Raw genomic sequence first — 22335 nt, forward strand, 5'->3', positions numbered from 1 at the left:
AATTAGACCATTTCTCACATATCTGCCAAGCTGAGTCATGAGGTCCCAGTATATCCATGCTAATTCTCTGATAAACCTTTAATTCACCCAACTAAGAAATTTCTTCAAGCCAAAAGCATGAGTTTTTTAATACTGGAAAAAAAGAGATAATGGCATATGTCAGTCTCAAGTCTCTTTCGCAGGGAGCAATGAAATGGGTGACTGTGGAGGTGGATTCCCCCTAGTACATCACCCATCTGTTCAGTTCAGACAGCAACAGCCGGTCCTGAGGAGGCATAGGAGGCTCTGCGGTTGGTCCTGAGCCCTGGGACGCTGGCTGGGCTGGGGGCTGCCTGGTCCCCTGAGGCTGTGTGGTGGCAGGAGGGGAGCCGGTCTGCAGCTGGGCCTGAAAATGGGCAAGCTGCTCTGGACTGGCCAGTGTCTTCAGCAGGTTGTTTTCCTGCTCCAGCTGGGGATTTTTCACTGTAAGTTCTTTGATTTGCTCTTTGAGGACCTCCACTTCCTCTCTAACCGCATACATCTAATGGCTTTTCACCATTATCCATAAGCTTGCTCGATTTTGTTGTCAATAGCTACCACACTTGCACCAGAGGAGCTATTGTCAAGTCACATAGCGGCGTTTTCAGTCCCCAGCAAAGATAACAAGAAAGAAATGGAAAAATGTCTCAGTTGGTAAACTCCTAGATCCATCGCCTCTGGTCTATACCATTGGGATTTCATGCAAGTGCCGCCAAAATCACCCTTGTGGGGCGAAAAAAAAAAAGAGGGAATACCAATAGCCTGGTTTGAGCTAGATAAAAATCTTCTAGCTTTCGGCAGCCGGGGGAGAAATAGAAATCGGCAGCCCTAATTTGAAAAAGACCCGGGCTACCAGGCTTGGTGAGCCCTGGAAGATGCAGATCCCACTGCTGGGTGCAAAGAAACCTCTCAGATCAGCCGCTGGGCTCCAGTATTATCTGGCTCATGCTAGAATTTTTAATGTCCTTTTTACTCCAGTGAATTGCAATATAAAATAGCTTGAATTTTAAATTAACTACAATCCTTTTACCTTCATTTAGCACTCAGGTGTATATTGTTGGTTATGTGGTGTTTGACCAAGTAAGACCACATGTTAAAACCAACATTAGGGCCTCCCCGGTGGCGTTATCAGTTGAGCGCTGGGTTGCGAAGCTGCCCACAGCCTCTGCAGCTCTAGTTCGATCCCCGGCCCCCAGGCAAGGGTCCCACATGGCACGCAGACCTCTCCTGCCGCCCGCTGCTCCCCTCAACAGTGTATTTCTTCGTTCTGCCTGTTCTGCTCTCCGCTCTGGCTCTGGTGAATTCTCTCACTCTCCCGCGCTTCTGACTGTACCCCAGCGCTTGTATAATTAAATAAATCTTTAAAAAAAAATTAAATGTTTTAAATTGTTCGTAATAGATAGATATTAATCTATAGACACATAATGCTTATGAGGAAAAACGTTGTAATTTTTGTTGCTGTAGAACATTGAGATTACAGCAAAAATCAATTTTAAAAATAGTACAAAATATTTTTCAAATAAAAACTGCATAAGAATACTTTTTCTATTTGGAAGACATTTATTGTTCTTTTACGGTATAAAACAAAGATGATTATGATTATGGAAAATGTTTTCTTTGTTCAGAGCGAGAGAGAAATGTATTACTTTTGATTTTTCATTTGTGACTGTTGTGCCCTCATATCTTTGCTATTACCTATTTCTAAGATTAATATTTCTAAGAAAAAGGAGAAACAGCCTTACTGTACTGATATGAACTTGACTTTGTTCCCAAATTTGAACTTTCTATATGCACATTTTACCCTCAAAGTTATCTGAAGCTGCGTATCTTGGAAATTTCATTAGTTATTCTAGTGAATTCTTCTCTTTAGAGAGAACATTTACTCACATATGGAGACGTGTGAGTTAGCCACATTTTACTTGGTTGAGTACAGGATTGACTAATGGAAGTGGGGCTGGACGTGCAGTGATTAGAGTGACTCTGTTTTGCCTCCTCTACTCCATGACATCTGGACATGGAAAACCAGGGCCCATCGAAATTGATTCAATAGAAATTGCTATCGCCATCATTCCCTGGGTCCTGAGGGAGTCTAAAAGAGCAACCAGACAATTATTTTCAGGGTGTCTCTTCCACAGCCAGAATGCAAGAACTGAAGGCATGCATTCAGCAATCCAGATTTTTATGATTTGTGTTTGACCTTTCATATGATGTGTGTTTAGATGGAATGTAGCTTTGAAGAATAAAGCCAGGAAAGAAATTATCCTCTGCCTCTCTGGGTTCTTCTTGGCTTGATTCAGCCATCAAATTAAGTCCAAAGAGATTAGTAGGAAAACTGAGTTACCTATGTATGGACAATCTACAGGAATGAAGACTCTAAAACCAATAGTGCTAATTGAGGGTATGTATTCTGAGCTATGAAATGGGATAGGGGCTTTCACTTCAGGAAAAGGGAGGGGGCTTTTATGATTATGACCAGATGCTTTGTTACTAGATGTTTGCCATATAGATGAGTTTCCATTATTTAAAAAAGTCGTTTCTGGGGATAACCCTAAATCTGAGTCAAACTGCAAAATTTCATACTTCCAGATAAGTAAGGAAGTGGCAAAAACTTCTCTTGAACCTGTAGGGCCTGGATTGAACTTGCTCAAAATAATGCACTTGGCAAAGTGACATGTCATTGAAAAAACCTGTTGTGGACATTTTAGGGAGGCCTCACCTTCAGAGGCTTGAAAGCAAATTCTCTTTTTATATAATATTCTATTAATAATCTTGAAAAACTTCAGTTAGAGAATAAACTATTAAAATTGCCATTTTAAAAGGCCACTGAGTCCTCCGACCCTTTCATTGCCACTTTCACCTTCCTCCTCAGGTAGCCTCAATTCTATAGTCTTGTAGCATTTGTTTTGGTTTAGTTTTGTTTGTTCTTTATTCTGTGTCTCTATTTTCCACTTATTTTCTCTATTTTTCCATCTAGGAATGAAATCCAATATTTCTCTTTCTCAGTTCAGCATTATCTTCAATAGTTCTACAGTTGTAAATGGCAAGACCTCATCTTTTGTGATAGATGAGTTGTATTTCCTGTGCACATGTAGCACATTCTGCTAATCTACTCATCTGTCATTTGGCAGTTGGGTTGCTTCAATTAATTGGCAATTTTAATTGGCAATGCAATAAATATAGGATTGCATATACCCATTCAAATTAGTGCTTTTTAATTTTTCTGGAAGATACCTAGAAGTGAATTTGCCAAATCATAGTACATCTGGTTTTAATATTTGGAGAATTCTGTATTCTTTTTTATAGGGACTAAACCAGCCTGCATTCCCACAAACAGCGCCTGTGAGTTCTGTTTGTTTACATCCTCACCAGCTCTTGTTGTTTCTGGTCTTTTTGATATGTGCCATTCTCAGAGGGATGAGGTTGTATCTCATTGTTGTTTTTGATATGCATTTTCCTGATGATAAATAATGATGACAATTTATTCATGTGTCTGTTGGTCATCTCTATGTCTATCCTAGAGAAGTCTCTATTTAGCTATTTTGTCTACCTTTTGATTGGGTTATTTATTGCTTGGTGAGTTGTGGGAGTTATTTATAGATCTTGGATATTAGCCGCTTTTCAGATGTATGAGGTACACGCATTTTCTTCCATTTGGTAAAGTGTCTTTTAGTTTAAATGGTATTTTCTTTAGGTATTCACAAGCTTTTCAGTTTTATGTAGTCACATACTTAAAATTTTTACTTTTGTTTCCCTTGCTACTGGAGTTGAGTCCCCAAAGACATCACTAAAACCAAAGTCATAGAGTGTTTTGACTATGTTTTCTTCTCTGCATTTTATTTTCAGGTCTTACATCCAAATCTTTAGTAACTTTTTTGATAATTTTTTTTAAATTTTATTTTTATATTCTTTTTTGCTAATTTTTTGTGTATGGTATATGAGATAGTGATCTGTTTCCATTATTTTTGCATGTGGCTGTCCAGTTTTCCCAGCACCATCTGTTGAAGAGATTTTCCCTTTTCCAATATATACATTTGGCTCCTTTGTCATAATTAACTGTCAATATAAGTTTGGAGTTATTTCAGGTTTCTCAATTCTAATCAATTAGTCCGGGCTTCTATTTTCATTTCATTCCTAAAACCATAAAATAAATAACATAGAAGAAAATATAGAAAAACACTCTAGCTGGGGACTCAATTCCAATGACATAGGAAACAAAAGCAAAGGTAAACAATTGGGACTACATCAAACTAAAAAGATTTTACATCGTAAAAGTAACTATGATTAAAACTAAAAAGCATTCTACCAAATGCGATAAAATATTTGTTCTTCATATATCTGACAAGGTTAAAGTTCAAGGTCCATAGAGAACTTATATAAATTAACAAAAAGAACACAATAACCAATCAAAAAAATGGACAGAAGAGCTAAATCAACACTTTCCTGAAGAGCATATACAGGTGGTACATGGGATACACAGGCACATGAATAAATATTCATCTTTTATCAACAGAGAAATGCAAGTCAAACGATAATGAGATGCCACCTAACACCTGTGAGAATGGTCCATATCAAAAAGACCAGAAGCAATAAGGTGAGGATATGAGGAAAAAGGAATTCACATACAATATTAATAGGAATGGAGACTAGTCTAGCCCCTATGGAAAGCAATATGGGAATATTAAAAATATATCTTCCTTATGATCCACAATTCCTCTACTAGTCTTAAAGCTGATGAATGCAAAACACTAATTCAAAGGGATATATGTGTTACTGTATTTATTGCAGCACCATTTACAAATTGTATAAACAACTGAGTGTCCAATGACAGATGAGTAGATTAAGAAGATATGGTACATATATATACTCACTACTCACTATCGAAAAAGATACTACTCACTATACTACTCACTATCGAAAAAGATGAAATCTTCTCATTTGACATCATGGATAGAACTGGAAATTATGCTGACTGAAATAAATTAGAAAGAGAAAGAGAAATACCAGATAATTTAATTCATAGGTGGAATATGGAGAAACACAGCAAAGGGACAGACAAAAATAAACCAATACAAAATCTTAGAAAACTGACTGTAAAAGTGTGTGAAAATGGGGAACAAAAGAAATTGGGGTTCAATGACCTACGGTGGTGGACTATGGGTTCTTGGATGGTGGGTGTGTTGTGGTACATTAATTTAAGGAGGTATTAATGTTATCTCAATAAAAAATAATACATTTAAAAAAAACATATTTTGAGCTATGCTGTAATACCTAAGAAGAAGGTGTAAGCCTTCAAAAACCTTCATAGAAAAAAATTGTAAACATTTCTACAGGACTTTTAAAATACTCCTTCCATTTTTCTCTTTCCAGAATCACATCATGCCATACTTCAAACTCACTTATTTTAACATGAGAGGGAGAGGAGAGATTATTCGTTACATTTTTGCATATTTGGACATAAAGTATGATGACCACAGAATAGAACAAGCTGATTGGCCTGAAATTAAATCAGGTAAGGCACACAAATAAGAGATCTTGAAAATGTGGGGAAAATATATTTCCACACCCTTTTGTCTTTCCTCCAGAACATGAAAAATAAAGGTTTTTAAATCTCTTGTAGTTTTGCATTGAGAATTTTGTAGCTTTGCATTAAGTAAATGTTATGTGACTCATAAATTTTCTGGTAGAGGTGGAAACACAATCTCACAGAAAAAGAGTATAAAGATAAACCAGAAGAGCTGAAATGAGTGAACACTGATGTCAATATATTTGACAATTGGAATTGCACATGCTACTATACATATTTATCACATTTTTACAGTGGATTAGTTATGCTGCTTGAAAACCAAACACAAAATGGTTTAAATAATAAGGCACTGAATTGTGTTGCATAACTCACAATCCAGAAAGACTAGTTTCAAAGGATGGCTTTGTTCATGTTTCCTCTTCGGTCTGTTGGCTGTGTCCAAAGGCTGGTTGCAAGATGTTTGCTGTAGTTAAAACCTCAGAGGCTTGAACAGCAACACTGAATGGATATGTGAAAAGAAAAAAAGAACACTTCTTCATTAGGTGTTCCCAGAAGCACAAAGAAGACTTCAGCAAACATCTCATGTCTCATGGACTCAAATTGGGTTGTGTGTCCATGTTTGAATCAGTAAAGAGCAAAGCAGGTAGGAAAAAACTTAGAAGTATGTACTCCACTTCTCATTTTGGACATGGAATCAATTTTCATGAGGTGTTGGACTATATGAGGGGGTGGATACATGAGTGAAACTGGGTCTGTTTGATCAGAGGAAAGAGCAAATTTACAAATGGGACTGGTAATTGAATGAAGGTATGCTACAATGGGAAGAATTAGAAATATCATTATATTAAACAAACCGTATGTATGTGGTTCTCAGTAAGTTGGAAGTCATTCTTAGATGTTTGCCATAATATTTGAAAACATAATTAAAAATTAACTATGTGAAATGTCTAAAATTCACATTTTATTTTTGGATTATTGTTAATCATGAACACAAAACTGAAGAAAACCGCTACTGAGTACTTGAACACTAGCTGGTACCTGTTTGATACTCTCCAACATGCCTATTGCTATTTTATAGCATGGGTAACCAAAGCACACAGAGTTTAGATGATTTTCCCCAGTTCACAGGTAGAGGTGAGGTAGAAGTGAGTTTCAAATACAATTTAATGCTGTAGCCAAGTAGATAATTTGCACTAGATAATGGGAACAACAAGAACACTATGCTAATTGATATGTTAAAAATAAATATTGCCACATGTCATTTAAAAGCATGAAGTACCATAATTGTAAAGGGATCCCCATGGCACCCATAAGCTATAGGCAAAGCAACCTTATGGGACTGAAGCATGACAGCCTCAGCCCACTTTTGTGGGAGCCCTCTATCCCACCAACGAGTCCACCTCTGGCCATGGCTCCCTGAAGCCAACAGCCTGCCCTGACCTGAGTGGAGGCTGGACTGGATTCCCCCCCTTTGTATCTGGCTCTAGGATTCTAAATGGACCAATCAGGTGCAAGCTAAATGAACCAATCAAATTCAAGCTTAATTCATTAGTTAATCATTTACTTATTTATTTTTGATGTGTTTTATATTATTTTATTTTTTTTACTTTGAATTTAAATTTTATTTTTATATTCCCCAAACAATTACAACCCCCTTATTTTTACCCCAATTCCTCCTTTCCTCCCCCCATAGAGTGTCTCTTGTTCATAGTTGTTTGTTGATTTTGATTTTCACTTTCTTATAGTTATTCTTTTTCCTGGTCCCTTATTTAAGTTTTCTAGAGTCCTGCTATGAGTGAGACCATCCAGTATTTTCCTTTTTCTTTCTGGTTTATTTCACTGAGCATGATCCCTTCCAGTGCCATCCATGTTGCTGCAAATTGCGTGTGTTTATCTTTTTTGAATGCTGAGTAATATTCCATGGTGTATATGTACCACATCTTCTTGATCCAGTCATCTATTTTTAGGCATTTGGGTTGTTTCCAAAGCTTAGCTATTGTAAATAGTGCTGCTATAAACATAGGGGTGCAGGTGCTCTTTGGAATTGATGTTTCTGTGTCCTTTGGGTAAAAAACTGAGAGTGGAATTGCTGAATCATATGGAAGCTCTATGTTTAGTAGGTCCAGAAATCTCCACACAGCTCTCCACAGCAGCTGGACCAGTTTGCACTCCCACCAACAGTGCAGGAGAGTTCCTTTTTCTCCACAACCTCACCAACAATTGTTGTTGCTAGTTTTTTTAATATGTGCCATTCTCACTGGTGTAAGATGGTATCTCATTGTAGTTTTGATTTGCATTTCCCTGATGACAAGTGATGTTGAACATTTTTTTATATGCCTATTGGCCATTTGTATTTCCTCTTCAGAGAAATTTCTTTTTAGCTCTTCTGCCCATTTTTTGACTGGATTATTTTCTTTGTTTTTGTTGAGTCTCATCAGCTCTTTGCAGATTTTTGTGATCAGTCCTTTATCATTAGTGTTGTGTGCAGAAATGTTTTCCCAGTAGGTGGGATTTCTCTCTGCTTTGGTTATTGTCTCTTTTGCTGTGCAGAAGCTCTTTAATTTGATGTAGTCCCAGCTGTTGATCTTTGCCTTCACTATCACTGCGTTGGGTGATGTGTCTGTAAAGATGTCTTTGATGTGCAAATCACGTAGTGTTTAGCCTATATTTCCTTCTATGTATTTTATGGTTTCAGGTCTTATGTCTAGTTCTTTAATCCATTTTGAGTTGATTTTTGTGTATAGTGTGAGGTAGTAGTCAAGCTTCATTCTTTTGCATGGAGCAACCCAGTATTCCCAGCACCATTTATTGAACAAACTTTCTTTGCTCCAATGCATATTCTTTCCTCCTTTGTCAAAGATTAGTTGACCATAAATCTGTGGGTTTATTTCAGGATTTTCTATTCAATTCCATTAGTCTGTGTGTCTGTTCTTGTTCTAATACCATGCAGTTTTGATGATTATGGCTTTGTAGTAAAGTTTGAAGTCTGGGAGTGTGATGCCTCCATTCCCTTCTTTTTTTTTCAGGAGAGCTTTGGCTATTTGGGGTTTTTTGTGGTTCCATATGAATTTCATCAATAATTGTTCTATTTCTTTGAAGAATGACATTGAAATTTTGATTGGAATAGCATCGAATCTGTATATTGCTTTTGGTAGGATGGCCATTTTAATAATGTTTATTCTTCCAATCCATGAGCAGGGGATGTCTTTCCATTTCCTTGTGTCTTCTTCTATTTCTTTTAACAGTGTTTTATAGTTTTCTTTGTATAGGTCCTTTACCTCTTTTGTTAGATTTATTCCCAAGTATTTGATTTTTTTTGTTTCAATCATAAAAGGGATGCTTTTTTTTATTTCTTCTTCAGATTTATTGTTGGTGTATGGGAAGGCTACAGATTTTTGCCTGTTGATTTTGTATCCTGCCACTTAACTGAACTGATTGATGAGTTGAATTAGTTTTTCTGTGGAGTTTTTGGGGTTCTCTGTGTATATTATCATATCTGTATATTATCATATCTGTATGTATTATCATATCTGTATGTATGTATGTATCTGTGTGTATTATCATATCTGTATGTATTATCATATCTGTATGTATTATCATATCTGTATGTATATTACATATCTGTAATGTATATTACATATCTGTATGTATATTACATATCTGTATGTATTATCATATCTGTATGTATATTATCATATTATCTGCAAATAGTGATAGTTTGACTTCTTCTTTTCCTATTTGGATTCCTTGTATGTCTTTCTCTTGTCTTATTGCTCTATCTAGGACTTCCAGTATTATATTGAAAAGCAGTGGTGAGAGTGGACATCCTTGTCTTGTCCCAGATCTTAATGGGAATGCTTTCAGCTTTTCGCCATTGAGAATGATGCTGGCTGTTGGCTTGTCATATATGGCCTTTATGATGTTGAAGTACGTTCCTTGTATCCCAAGAATTTCAAGGGCTTTTATCATAAATGGGTGTTGCACTTTGTCGAAAGCTTAGTTAATCATTTAGATTGAAAATAGAAAAGATGCTGATTGGTGCTAAACAGTCCAATCAGATGTCTAGGATTGAAAATGGTCAAATCAGGTTTATAAAATGGGGAATGTATAAGGGAATATAAGGCAAAGCAAGAGCCAGATTGATTCATTCTGTTTCTGGCCTTTGAAGAGGTAGCATTCATCAGACCGCCTTCAGAGAAGAAGCATTCTGCTCCCAGGCCCCCCCAGCCTCTTAAGAAAGAAAAAGGATTCCTGATATGGCCTCTGGAGAAAAAGCAGCATCCAGCAGATGACATCCTTGGGACTTTGTAGACTCCAGACTTCCATAGACTTTTGCTAAGACTCAGCCACTAAACCTACTTCCAGCCCTGGTTCTGACATCACCTGCAAGGTGCACCATTTGGCTCGGCCCAGGGTTTCCAAGAGCATACCTTACCCTCTGGTTCTCTGGTACCACCTTCTGGTGCTGTAGAATCCATCACTGTCTGATATAGTATCTGGCCAACTTTCAGACTGCTGCTGTGAGCTATTGTGGTTTCACCTCGTGTTCCAGAAGTGGCCTTTATTTGGAACTTCTGGACATTGTGAACACTATTTGGGGTGAGATAGCCAGCCACTAGAGGCCTTGCAAACAAACGGATCCCTGGGCCTCCTTGGTGGTGCAAGGAGTTAAGCATAGCACTGTGAAACTATCCACAGCCTCTGCAGCATGAGTTTGAGTCTCGGCTGACCCGGGAGCTACCCACATGGCACAGCAGACCTCCTCTGACTTGCCCGCTGCTCCCCTTAGCAGTGTATTTCAGTCAATCTGCCTGTTCTTTCCCCATTCCGTCTCTGGTGAATCCTCTCACCCCCCACACCTCTGGCCTGTACCCCAGTCCATGTATGCATAAATAAATAAATCTTAAAAACAAACAAATGGATCCCAAAGAATAGTATGGATGGTCACACTATATAACATAAAGTAGACTCACTGCTAAAAAAGATAATAAGAGACAGATATGGACACTATGAGCTAGAAGAGAAAAAATATCCCACTTACAAATGCATCATAAAGAATTCAATATCTACTAGTAAACTTAAGAAAAGATGTGAATGTAGGGGATAGGAGGAGGTAAAGAAATAATATGAAGGACATATCAATGAAAACTATAAGACACTGTTAAAATTAAAAAAATGCAAAAAAAATGAAAAGATAGTGTCTTTGCATGAATTGGAAAAATCAATATTGTCAAAATGGCCATATTACCCAAAGCATTATACATGTTCAGTGCAATCCCTATCAAAGTTTCAATGGCATTCTTCAAAGATATACAACAAATATTACTATAATTTACATGGAAACACAAAATCCCTAAAGAGTCAAGGCAATCCTGACTCCCAAAATAAATAAATAATTAAAAAGAGGAAGAATAGTGGTATCACACTGCCAGTCTTCAAACTATCCTACAAATCAAAAGAGAATGTTACTGGTACAAAAACAAACACACAGACCATTGGAAAAGAGTTCAGAACTCAGAAATAAATCAATACTTTTATGGACAGTTAGTCTATGACATAGGAGCCAAGAGTATAAAATGGAGAAAGGGAAGTCTCTTCAACAAATGGTGTTGGGAAAACTGGACAACACATGCAGAAAAATGAAACTAGATCACCATCTCACACCATACACAATATTTTACTAAAAATTGGTGAAAGACTTGAATGTAAGGTCTAAACCCATAAAATACATAAAAGAAAATAGGCAAAACAGTGCAGATCTCCAACAACAAGGAAAACCATAGAGAATATATACATTTTGGCCTATATCAAACTAAAAAGCTTCTGCACAGTGAAAAAGAAACTATCACTAAATCAAAAAGAAATACTACTGAATGGAAGGAAATATTTGCACACTAAGTATCTGACAAGAAAATGATTTGTCGGGTCTGCAAAAAACTCATAAAACTCTTCACCTAATTTGCTAATTTTTAAAATGAGACCCTATTTAATGGCTGTTTCATAGGGTTGTTTTAAATACTAGATGACCTAATCAACATGTCAAATATTAGCACAATGCTTAGCACAAAGAAAACCACACCCAAAATTGTGATTTTCTTCTTGATCATTTATTTTGTTTCAGACAAATTATCAAAATTAGTGTTAGCTTTATTTGGGATTTTGTTTTGCTCAATGAAATAGCTCAGGCATTTTATAGCTCTAAGACATTTTTATTCTTGATATGAACTATATTCACCTGTACTTATGCAGTATGCATATGAAAGACACTTGAAAGTAATTTACAATGTTGGTTCTAGTGTATCAGGACCTTCAATAATTTTTCTTTCAACATCATTTCTTAACATAGCTGATATTAACCAAAGCAATGTTATTCAAAGAACTGCTTTTATTATACTCATTTTCACTTTAAGTCAAATTTTCCAAGAACCTATGGAAGACAGTAAATGAAGACTTACTGTAGTTGTGTTAGGGTCATGGGACTATAAGTGGCACTTTATTCTTATCCCTCTTTCCAAAATAATTATAAATCCAAAATTAAGGCACTTGTTGGGAAAACAGTGACCAATTAGTGCATTGAAATATTAAGCAACTATTAAAAAGATGGTGTTTCAGGGCCTCCCCTGGTGGTGCAGGCAGTTGAGTGCCATGCTGTGAAGCTGTCTGCAGCCTCTGCAATGCTGGTTTGGCCGCCAGCAAGAGTCCCACATGGCGAGGCAGACCTCTCCTGTCTCGCCCGCTGCTCCCCTCCACAGTGCATTTCATCAGGCTGCCTGTTCTGTTCCCTGCTCTGTCTCTGTTGAATCTTCTCACCCTCCCGTGCATCTGGCCTGTACCTCGGTTCTTGTATAAAATAAATAAATCTTAAAAAAAAAGATGGTGTTTCATTGAATTTTAAAAGCCAATTAAAAAAAAAGGTAGTTTACCAAGCATTAAATATGTTATGATTTTGTTGTTTTAATATATGGGAAAGCTATTAAAATTTTTATAACTATGTGTTAGTTATTTTTATCATCAATTTAAATTTTTTCTATACTAAATATTTGTTAGTTTCTGATCAAAATGTGATATGTTCAAATAAGGAAAAGAGTAGGATTTACAGATAAATTATTAATATAATATTTATGAGTCTGTCTTAAATTTGTGAAAATATGCTGCTCTCTTACCATATACTTCAAATAGTCCCTCATCAAATATGAATTTGGCTAGATATCTTATTGTAACTCCATGGTAAGTTTCCATACTTCTCAGAGTATGACTTCACAAAATGACTAATGTGATATCTGGTTGAGGTCACAAAACTTAATGAAACCCTTTAAAAATGATGTTTTTATAAAAGCTAAGTAGTAAATATATGTAAATATATGAGATAATATATGCTTCGGTATACAGTATCACTGTAAACCTGAGCTATAGCCCTATTCTGTCATTAATACTATAGTAGGTCTTCTAACATTTCTTTTTTTATTTTTAAAAGAAACATAAAATATAAAGATTCCACTAGAGAATGCCTAATGTACCTTTTAGAGTAACTGTTCAAGAATTTCATGCCTTTAAAAATCATGATCTACTGGATTGAGAAGAGATGTGGTATATATACACAATGGAATACTATTCAGCAATCAAAAAAGATAAACTAATGCCATTCACAGCAACATGGATGGAGCTAGAAAGGATTATGCTGAGTGAAATAAATCAGAAGGAAAAAGAAAAATATTGGATGGTTTCACTTATAGGAGGAACATAGGGGACCAAATAAAGGATTGGGTGAAAAAATAATTAAAAAATTAGCAGGCTACTATAAATCAGATATTCTGTATGGGAGGGGGAGGGAGAAGGATCAAAACAAGGGAGGGAAGAGCACAGGGGACTATGGCAATAGTGCACAGGTGAATTGGTGGTGGGAATTCTATGGGGACTATACCGGAGAGGAGAAAGTAAACATTGTACAAAAATGAACAATGATGTAAAATATATCTAAATAAATTATATTTAAAAAGAAAAAAATAATAAAGTCATGATCTATTTCAACAATTGTGACTAAAAAGGGAAATATTATAACCCTTGATTTTGTAATAGGAGTTGAATTCTTTGTTTTATTTTAAGCAATTCCATTTGGCAAAATCCCCATTTTGGAAGTTGATGGGCTTATCCTTCATCAGAGCCTAGCAATAGCAAGATACTTGGCCAGAAAAACAGGTAAATGTTTATTGTTTAAGATTTTGATAACTAAAAAAAGTATGATATATATTTATTATTCATTAATTATTGAACACTATTGTGCAAAGGAGAATGGAATTAAATGTTAGTAAACATTCATCAGTATGCAATTACAAATTTATTTCTTTTGATATGAACTTTAACAATTTGTATAATATTCAACTATACAACACAGTATTATTAACTATTGTCACCCCACCACATGTTACATCCCCACACTTATCTCTAGAAGGTTGTATCTTTTGATTACCTTCAGCTTTATCAACCACAAACCCGTTTTCTGTATCTATACATTCATTTTATAAGAAAATATCTTATACTATTTACCTTTTTCTGTTTGACTTCAATTGTAGGACATTTTATAGAAAAGTAACAACTATTGCTATTAGTTTGAGAGTATTACCCAGGCCAAACTCTGTATTTGATTAGCATGACTTAGCAGGGATGCACATTTGGATGTCATTGAAACAGTTCAGAAATTAATGAACAAGATGGAATGTGGGAGAAATGGGAATGTTTGGAGGGCAGTGTATCTGAGTTGAAGAATAAGGACTAGGTAAACAACAGTTGGATATAGATGTTGTTCTCATACCTTGTTTCCTCTTCCTGTCTTTAAAAAACAAAACAAACTAACTAAAAATCCCCACTCTTTACACTCCTTTCCAATGTCTATCTGTCTTCTCCAATCGGCCATAAGTGCCATACAGACAGGGATTTTATTTTTTGTTCACTGCAAAGTCACAGTGGGGGCCAAATCACAGTTGGAGCCCAGTAACTAATTATTGAATGAAAGAATAATGAAGAGCTTGTTTGAAGTATAATGTGATGACTGCATTTTAGGATCTATTGAAGGAAGTTTCAGGGTCAAAATAATAAACAGAAACATATCCAAAAGGAGGCTGAAAATATAAGCCTGGAATTTAGGACTAAAAGTGTTGAATAAGGAGGCATCTGCATAATATTGATAGCTGAAGCTTTGAGTATGGAAATCAGTGAAGAGAATATGTGATACAATTCAATGGGACATTTCAAGGTCAGAAGTAAGAATCAACATTTGACTGTTAAAAAGAATGAACATAGGTTACATAAGAATCTAAACATTAAAGCATTTTCTTTCAGCTTTATTGAAGTTTAATTCAAGTAGAATTCACCCATTGTCAGTATATAGCGTCTAGATTTTTAGTAAAATATATAGTTGTACAATAGCAATATATTTTAGAATTCTTCCACACTGAAGTATTTTAAATTTGTATCAATGAGAAATTATTTAGAAAGTTCAATGATTTCTTAGCAAAATGATAATAAATAAATAGCAGGGGAAAAAAAGGACTTTATTATTTTAAATTATAGTTTCTAGGAAGAAAACAAAAGTTCCTGACAAAAATTGTCAGTTAAAAGAAAAACAATTCTGGTGGTGAACACAACGTAAATACAGATGCTGACATAATAATGTAAATGTGAAGGCTACATAATGTTATAAACCAATGCTATTTCAATAAAAGTTTTACAAAAGGTTATATGATAATGTATGTAAAATTATTTATTGTAGTGTTTTTGTATTAGCAAATGTTTGGAAACACACATAATTAGTTGGGGTTAGTTAATAAACTGTAGCACTTCTACTTAAAAATCCCTTATAGCTGAAAGAGGACAGAGAATGACCTAAAGGTACATGTAAAGAAAGAGCTTTAGAATTTATGAGGGAGAATCATTTTTTTAAAAAATTTTTTTAAAGATTTATTTATTTTATTCAAGACCCGGGGTACAGGCCAGATGTGCAGGAGGGTGAGAGGATTCACCAGAGACACAGCAGGGAACAGAACAGGCAGACTGACTGAAATACACTGCAGAGGGGAGCAGCAGGCGAGACAGGAGAGGTCTGCTGAGCCATGTGTGTTGCTCCCTGGCCGGCCGGGATCTAACCAGCGCTGCAGAGGCTGCAGACATCTTCACAGTGCTGCGCTCAACCACCTGCGCCACCAGGGAGGCCTGGGAGGTGCATTTTGAGTGGGAAATACATTCTCACATGCTTCTATTTTTATTTTTTTTAATTTTTATAAAGAAAGAACGGAAGAAGACAAAAGAAACTAATAAAAGTGGTTATCAATAAGGGGAACAAGATAAAGTGGATAGGCAGGAGTGGAAGTTAGTCCTCACTGGGTACTATTTAATATTATTTTGAATTGTATGAATGCTGCCTATTAAAAATAAACTATGCAGATTAAATTGAACATTTTCTTTTTTTTAAGATTTATTTATTTATGCATGCAAGAGCTGGGGTACAGGGCAGACATGCGGGGGGTGAGAGGATTCACCACAGACAGAGTGGGGAACAGGCAGACTGAGTGAAATACACTGCTGAGGGGAGCAGCAGGCGAGTCAGGAGAGGTCTGCTGCGCCATGCGGGTTACTCCCTGGCCAGCCGGGGATTGAACTCATGCTGCAGAGGCTTTGGATTGCTTAATAGTGTGGTGCTTAATCCCTTGCGCCACTAGGAAGGGCCCCTAAATTGAACATATTCTTGAGCATAAAATGACTTCTCTCTATTCCATAGATTTGGCTGGAAAAACAGAATTGGAACAATGTCAAGTTGATGCAATTGTAGACACTTTGGATGATTTCATGTCACGCTTTCCTTGGGCGGAGAAAAAACAACAGATAAAAGTAATGTGCTCAGTTTAATATAAATCATATAATACCTGTTTATAAAATACTTATACAAGTCTATTATATGTTATAAAAATTTCCTTTTTATCAAAGTAATATAAATTTATTGCTTTAAAATATCAAATTATACTTAAAAGCTAAAATGAAGTACAGGCATTCTCTACCCTACCTCTTCACATTACCCCTCCTTGGGTGCTACCCTGTTTTTAACACTTTTAGTTTTTTAGGGTTTACACATCTTCACATTTCTATAAGATATGTAAATATGACATTCCTTGAGTCACTAATTTTAGTTTCTATTGAATTATGTAAGAAATTACCTCTTACATAATTGAATACTTTGCTTCCCATTCCTAATATATAGTGACATAATAATATATATACGTATATAATGATATTAAAGTTTTTGGTTAAATAAATATTCCTGCTTACATTAGTATGCCTGTGTGAATATTATGCAAGACAATGCATTGCAGTATATTGTGCTGAGATTATATTTCCTTTTTCATTTATCTTGCTCAAAGTCAGTTACAGCTTTTTCTCATTTGCTCAATTCTTATTTTTACTGCTGAACCTGCCACACTATACAATAGCCTGACAATATGAATTTCCAATGTTGGTGATCAGGTAATTATTATTTCCAATATTTCCTTGGAGATATCTGGCCCAGAGATTCTATTTCCCAAATTTGCGGCACCATCTGGGTTTTCTGCACATCAGTTATCATCAACTTCCTATCACTACCCCTCAGAAGTATCTTTCTCTTGAGTTGGAATCCTGTTTCTTGGATGACAACCTCTGTCTTCATTTACTCCCTCGCTTATCTGGGACACATCCTCCACTATTCTAAAATTATGATGAATTCCTGATGACGGGTAGGATGGCGAAGATATGGGTATGTCTATCTGTGGGGCCCATTGCTTCCATCTGGTTTGCTTATGCAACTGCCTGAGCACACACCTGTCATCCTGTAATGTTTATTACACCTTAGGTGTTTCTTTTGATCCTCTACTGGGCTCATTTTTGTAGCACTCCTCCAATAACTCAGCATAGGAAAATATTTGGGGCTTTCTTTGTTAGAAAATCATGTAATTTGATCTTATTTAATCATCATACTTATTTCATAATTTGGGTTAGATTACTATATTGAAAGTAATTTTTCTTCAGTATCTACTAATCTCTGGTCTTCTAGCTGTTGAGAAGTCAGACTGCAACATAATTACTGACCTTTGCTTGTGACCTTTTTTTTTCTCCTAAGAACATTTGGCCCTAGAGTTGTAAAATTTTAAAATTAGCACTGGTATGATCTTTTTATTTATGTAAGGATCTTTCACCTGGTAGATGTGTTTTTTTTTAAATAAAGATTTATTTATTTATGCATACAAGAGCTAGGGTACAGGCCAGAGGTGTGGGGGATGATAGGATTCTCCAGAGACAGAGTGGGGAACAGAACAGGCAGACTGACTGAAATATACTGCTGGGGGAACAGTGGGAGAGACAGGAGAGGTCTGCTGTACCATGTGGGTTGTTCCCTGGCTGCCTGAGTATCGAACTCGTGCTGCAGAGTCTACGGATAGCTTCATAGCGCGGTGCTTAACCCCTTGCGCCACCAAAGAAGCCCCTAGGTGTGTCTTTTAATTCTAGAAAAATTTCTTCTATTATTTCTCTAATGATGTTCTCCCTACTTCTTTTCTATGTTTCATGCTACTATAGTTGTAATTATTTTTGCTTAGATATTGGGTCTTTTCTCTATTTCCCATCTCTGGTTCTTTGTGTTACTTTCCTGAAGAATTCCTCAAATTTCTTTATCAATCTTTGTCTTAAGTTCTAAATGCCTGATACTGTGTTTTTAAATTGACAAGGACTCTTTCTATGTTTTATTTGCTTTACAAATATTTTTTTTTCCCTTTCTGTGCATGATCTTTTTTTTTTTTTATAAATTTATTGTTATATTCCCCATACAATTGCAGCCCCCCCATTCTGACCCCAATCCCTCCCCTCCCGCCCCCCTAAAAGTGTCTCTGGTTCATAGTTTTTTGTTGATTTTGATTTTCACTTTCTTATAGTTATTCATTTTCCTGGTCCCTTATTTAAGTTTTCTAGATTCCTGCTATGAGTGAGACCATCCGGTATTTTTCTTTTTCTTTTTGGCTTATTTCGCTGAGCATGATCCCTTCCAGCGCCATCCATGTTGCTGCAAATTGCATGTGTTTATCTTTTTTGAATGCTGAGTAATATTCCATGGTATATATGTACCACATCTTCTTGATCCAGTCATCTATTTTTGGGCATTTGGGTTGTTTCCAAAGCTTAGCTATTGTAAACAGTGCTTCTATAAACATAGGGGTGCAGGTGTTCTTTGGAATTGATGTTTCTGTGTCCTTTGGGTAAATACCTAGGAGTGGAATTGCTGGATCATATGGAAGCTCTATGTTTAGTAGGTCCAGAAATCTCCACACAGCTCTCCACAGTGGTTGGACCAGTTTGCACTCCCACCAACAGTGCAGAAGAGTTCCTTTGTCTCCACACCCTCGCCAGCATTTGTTGTTGCTAGTTTTTTTAATATGTGCCATTCTCACTGGTGTAAGATGGTATCTCATGGTAGTTTTGATTTGCATTTCCCTGATGGCAAGTGATGTTGAACATTTTTTCATATGCCTGTTGGCCATTTGCATTTCCTCTTCAGAGAAGTTTCTTTTTAGCTCTTCTGCCCATTTTTGGACTGGATTATTTTCTTTGTTGTTGTTGAGTCTCATCAGCTCTTTGCAGATTTTTGTGATCAGTCCTTTATCATTAGTGTTGGGTGCAAAAATGTTCTCCCAGTTGGTGGGGTTTCTCTTTGTTTTTGTTATTGTCTCTTTTGCTGTGCAGAAGCTCTTTAATTTGATGTAGTCCCAGCTGTTTATCTTTGCCTTCACTATCACTGCTTTGGGTGATGTGTCTATAAAGATGTCTTTGATGTGCAGATCACGTAGTGTTTCGCCTATATTTCCTTCTATATATTTTATGGTTTCAGGTCTTATGTCTAGTTCTTTAATCCATTTTGAGTTGATTTTTGTGTATGGTGTGAGGTAGTGGTCAAGCTTCATTCTTTTGCATGTAGCGACCCAGTTTTCCCAGCACCATTTATTGAACAAACTTTCTTTGCTCCAATGCATAGTCTTTGCTCCTTTGTCAAAGATTAGTTGACCATAAATCTGTGGGTTTATTTCTGGATTTTCTATTCGATTCCATTGGTCTGTAGGTCTGTTCTTGTTCCAATACCATGCAGTTTTGATGATTATGGCTTTGTAGTATAGTTTCAAGTCTGGGAGTGTAATGCCTCCATTCTGTTCTTTTTTTTTCAGGAGAGCTTTGGCTATTCGGGGTTTTTTGTGATTCCATATGAATTTCATCAATAATTGTTCTATTTCTTTGAAGAATGACATTGAAATTTTGATTGGAATAGCATTGAATCTGTATATTGCTTTTGGAAGGATGGCCATTTTAATAATGTTTATTCTTCCAATCCACGAGCAGGGGATGTCTCTCCATTTCTTTGTGTCTTCTTCTATTTCTTTTAACAGTGTTTTATAGTTTTCTTTGTATAGGTCCTTTACCTCTTTTGTTAGATTTATTCCCAAATATTTGATTTTTTTTGTTTCAATAAAAAAAGGGATGGTTTTTTTGATTTCTTCTTCTTCAGATTTATTGTTTGTGTATAGGAAGGCTACTGACTTTTGCGTGTTGATTTTGTATCCTGCCACTTTACTGAACTGATTGATGAGTTGAATTAGCTTTTCTGTGGAATTTTTGGGGTTCTCTATGTATAATATCATATCGTCTGCAAATAGTGATAGTTTGACTTCTTCTTTTCCTATTTGGATTCCTTGGATGTCTTTCTCTTGTCTTATTGCCCTGGCTAGGACTTCCAGTATTATATTGAAAAGCAGTGGTGAGAGTGGACATCCTTGTCTTGTTCCAGATCTTAATGGAATTGCTTTCAGCTTTTCACCATTGAGAATGATACTGGCTGTTGGCTTGTCATAGATGGCCTTTATGATGTTGAGGTATGTTCCTTGTATCCCAAGAATTTCAAGGGCTTTTATCATGAATGGGTGTTGCACTTTGTCGAAAGCTTTCTCAGCATCTATTGATATTATCATATGGTTTTTATATTTCTTTTTGTTGATGTGTTGGATAACGTTGATTGATTTTCGGATGTTAAACCATCCTTGTGTCCCTGGAATGAATCCTACTTGGTCGTGGTGAATTATCTTATGGATACATTGTTGGATTCTGATGGCTAAAATTTTATTGAGGATTTTTGCATCAGTGTTCATTAGGGAGATTGGCCTGTAGTTTTCCTTTTTTGTGTTGTCCTTGTTCGGTTTTGGTATTAGTGTAATGTTGGCTTCATAGAACGTGTTTGGTATTGTCCCTTCCTTCTCAATTTTGGAAGAGTTTGTGAAGGATAGGCACTAATTCGTCTCTGAATGTTTGGTAGAATTCATTTGTAAATCCATCAGGTCCTGGGCTTTTGTTTTTGGGGAGGTTTTTGATTACCATTTCAATTTCGCTAATTGTAATTGGTCTGTTTAGGTGTTCTATTTCTTCTTTATCTAGCTTTGGGTGATTGTAGAGTTGTAGGAATTTGTCCATCTCGTCTCGATTATTAAACTTGTTTCCATATAACTGTTCATAGTAGTTACTGATTATTCTTTTGATTTCTGCTGTGTCCATTGTGATTTCTCCTCTTTCATTGATGATCCTGTTTATTTGTGCTTTCTCCCTTTTTTCCTTTGTGAGCCTGGCTAGGGGTTTGTCTATTTTATTGATTTTTTCAAAGAACCAGCTCTTGGTTTCATTGATCTTTTGGATTGTTTTTTTAGTTTCAATTTCATTTATTTCTGCTTTGGTTTTTATTATTTCTTTTCTTCTACTGGTTTTGGGGTTTTTTTGTTGTTCTTTTTCTAGATCTTTGAGCTTCGAGATTAGGTTGTTTCTTTGAGTTCTTTCTTGTTTCTTGATGTGAGCTTCTATTGCTATATATTTTCCTCTTATTACTGCTTTTGCTGCATCCCATACATTTAGGATATTGGTGTCCTCCTTGTCGTTCAGTTCAAAAAATTTTTTAATTTCTTCTTTGATCTCCTCATTAGTCCAGTGGTGTTCCAGTAGTGTGGTTTTTAATCTCCATGAGGTAGGAAAGTTCCTTGCCTTCTTTTTATGGTTTATTTCTAGTTTGATGCCTTCATGGTCAGAAAAGATGGTTGATATGATTTCAATCTTGGTGTATCTGTTGATGTTTGTCTTGTGCCCCAGTATGTGATCGATCCTGGAGAATGACCCGTGTGCGCTTGAGAAAAATGTGTACTCCGTTTTTTTGGGGTTTAGTGTTCTATAGATGTCTGTTAAGCCCAATTGCTCTAGGTCCTTATTTAGAGCTTTGGTTTCTTTACTTATTTTTTGTCTTGTTGATCTATCCATTGTTGATAGTGGTGTGTTGAAGTCTCCCACTACGTATGTGTTTTCTCTGATGTCTGTTTTCAGAGAGGACAACAGTTGTCTGATATATTTTGGTGCTCCTTCGTTTGGTGAGTATATGTTAATGAGTGTTATTTCTTCTTGAAGTATTGTCCCCTTGATCATAATGTAGTGACCATTGGGGTCTCTTTTTATCTTTTTGAGTTTGAAGTCTGTTTTATCTGATATAAGTATAGCTGTTCCTGCTTTCTTTTTTGGTCCATTTGCTTGTAGGATTGTTTTCCATCCTTTAACTTTGAGCCTATTTTTTCTTTTGTAGCTAAATGTGTTTCCTGGAGACAGCAAAAGGTTGGGTTTTGTTTCTTAATCCAGGCTGCAACTCTGTGTCTTTTTATTGAAGAGTTTAGTCCATTTACATTTAGAGTTAATATTGATATGTTAAC

The 22335-nt window shown here is 36.0% G+C and overlaps 1 protein-coding gene and 1 pseudogene across 2 annotated transcripts in view; one reads left to right on the forward strand and one right to left on the reverse strand.

The window, feature by feature from the left end:
• Positions 1–220: 220 nt before the first annotated feature.
• Positions 221–720, reverse strand: LOC311170554 (TSC22 domain family protein 1-like; annotated as a pseudogene). Its single transcript has one exon. The product of its transcript is annotated as a TSC22 domain family protein 1-like (transcript).
• Positions 721–5394: 4674 nt separating this feature from the next.
• HPGDS (hematopoietic prostaglandin D synthase) overlaps positions 5395–22335 on the forward strand; it is a gene marked incomplete at both ends in the record, with an annotated part of 54835 nt that continues 37894 nt past the window's right edge. The window contains 3 exons of the mRNA XM_084234067.1: positions 5395–5527; positions 13646–13738; positions 16314–16423. Coding sequence (XP_084090193.1) covers positions 5395–5527; positions 13646–13738; positions 16314–16423 — 336 coding nt within the window. The remainder of the gene's footprint in view (positions 5528–13645; positions 13739–16313; positions 16424–22335) is intronic.

The sequence above is a fragment of the Talpa europaea genome, assembly GCF_964194135.1.
Source record: "Talpa europaea genome assembly, chromosome: 5".
In the NCBI taxonomy this organism is placed as follows: Eukaryota; Metazoa; Chordata; class Mammalia; order Eulipotyphla; family Talpidae; genus Talpa; species Talpa europaea.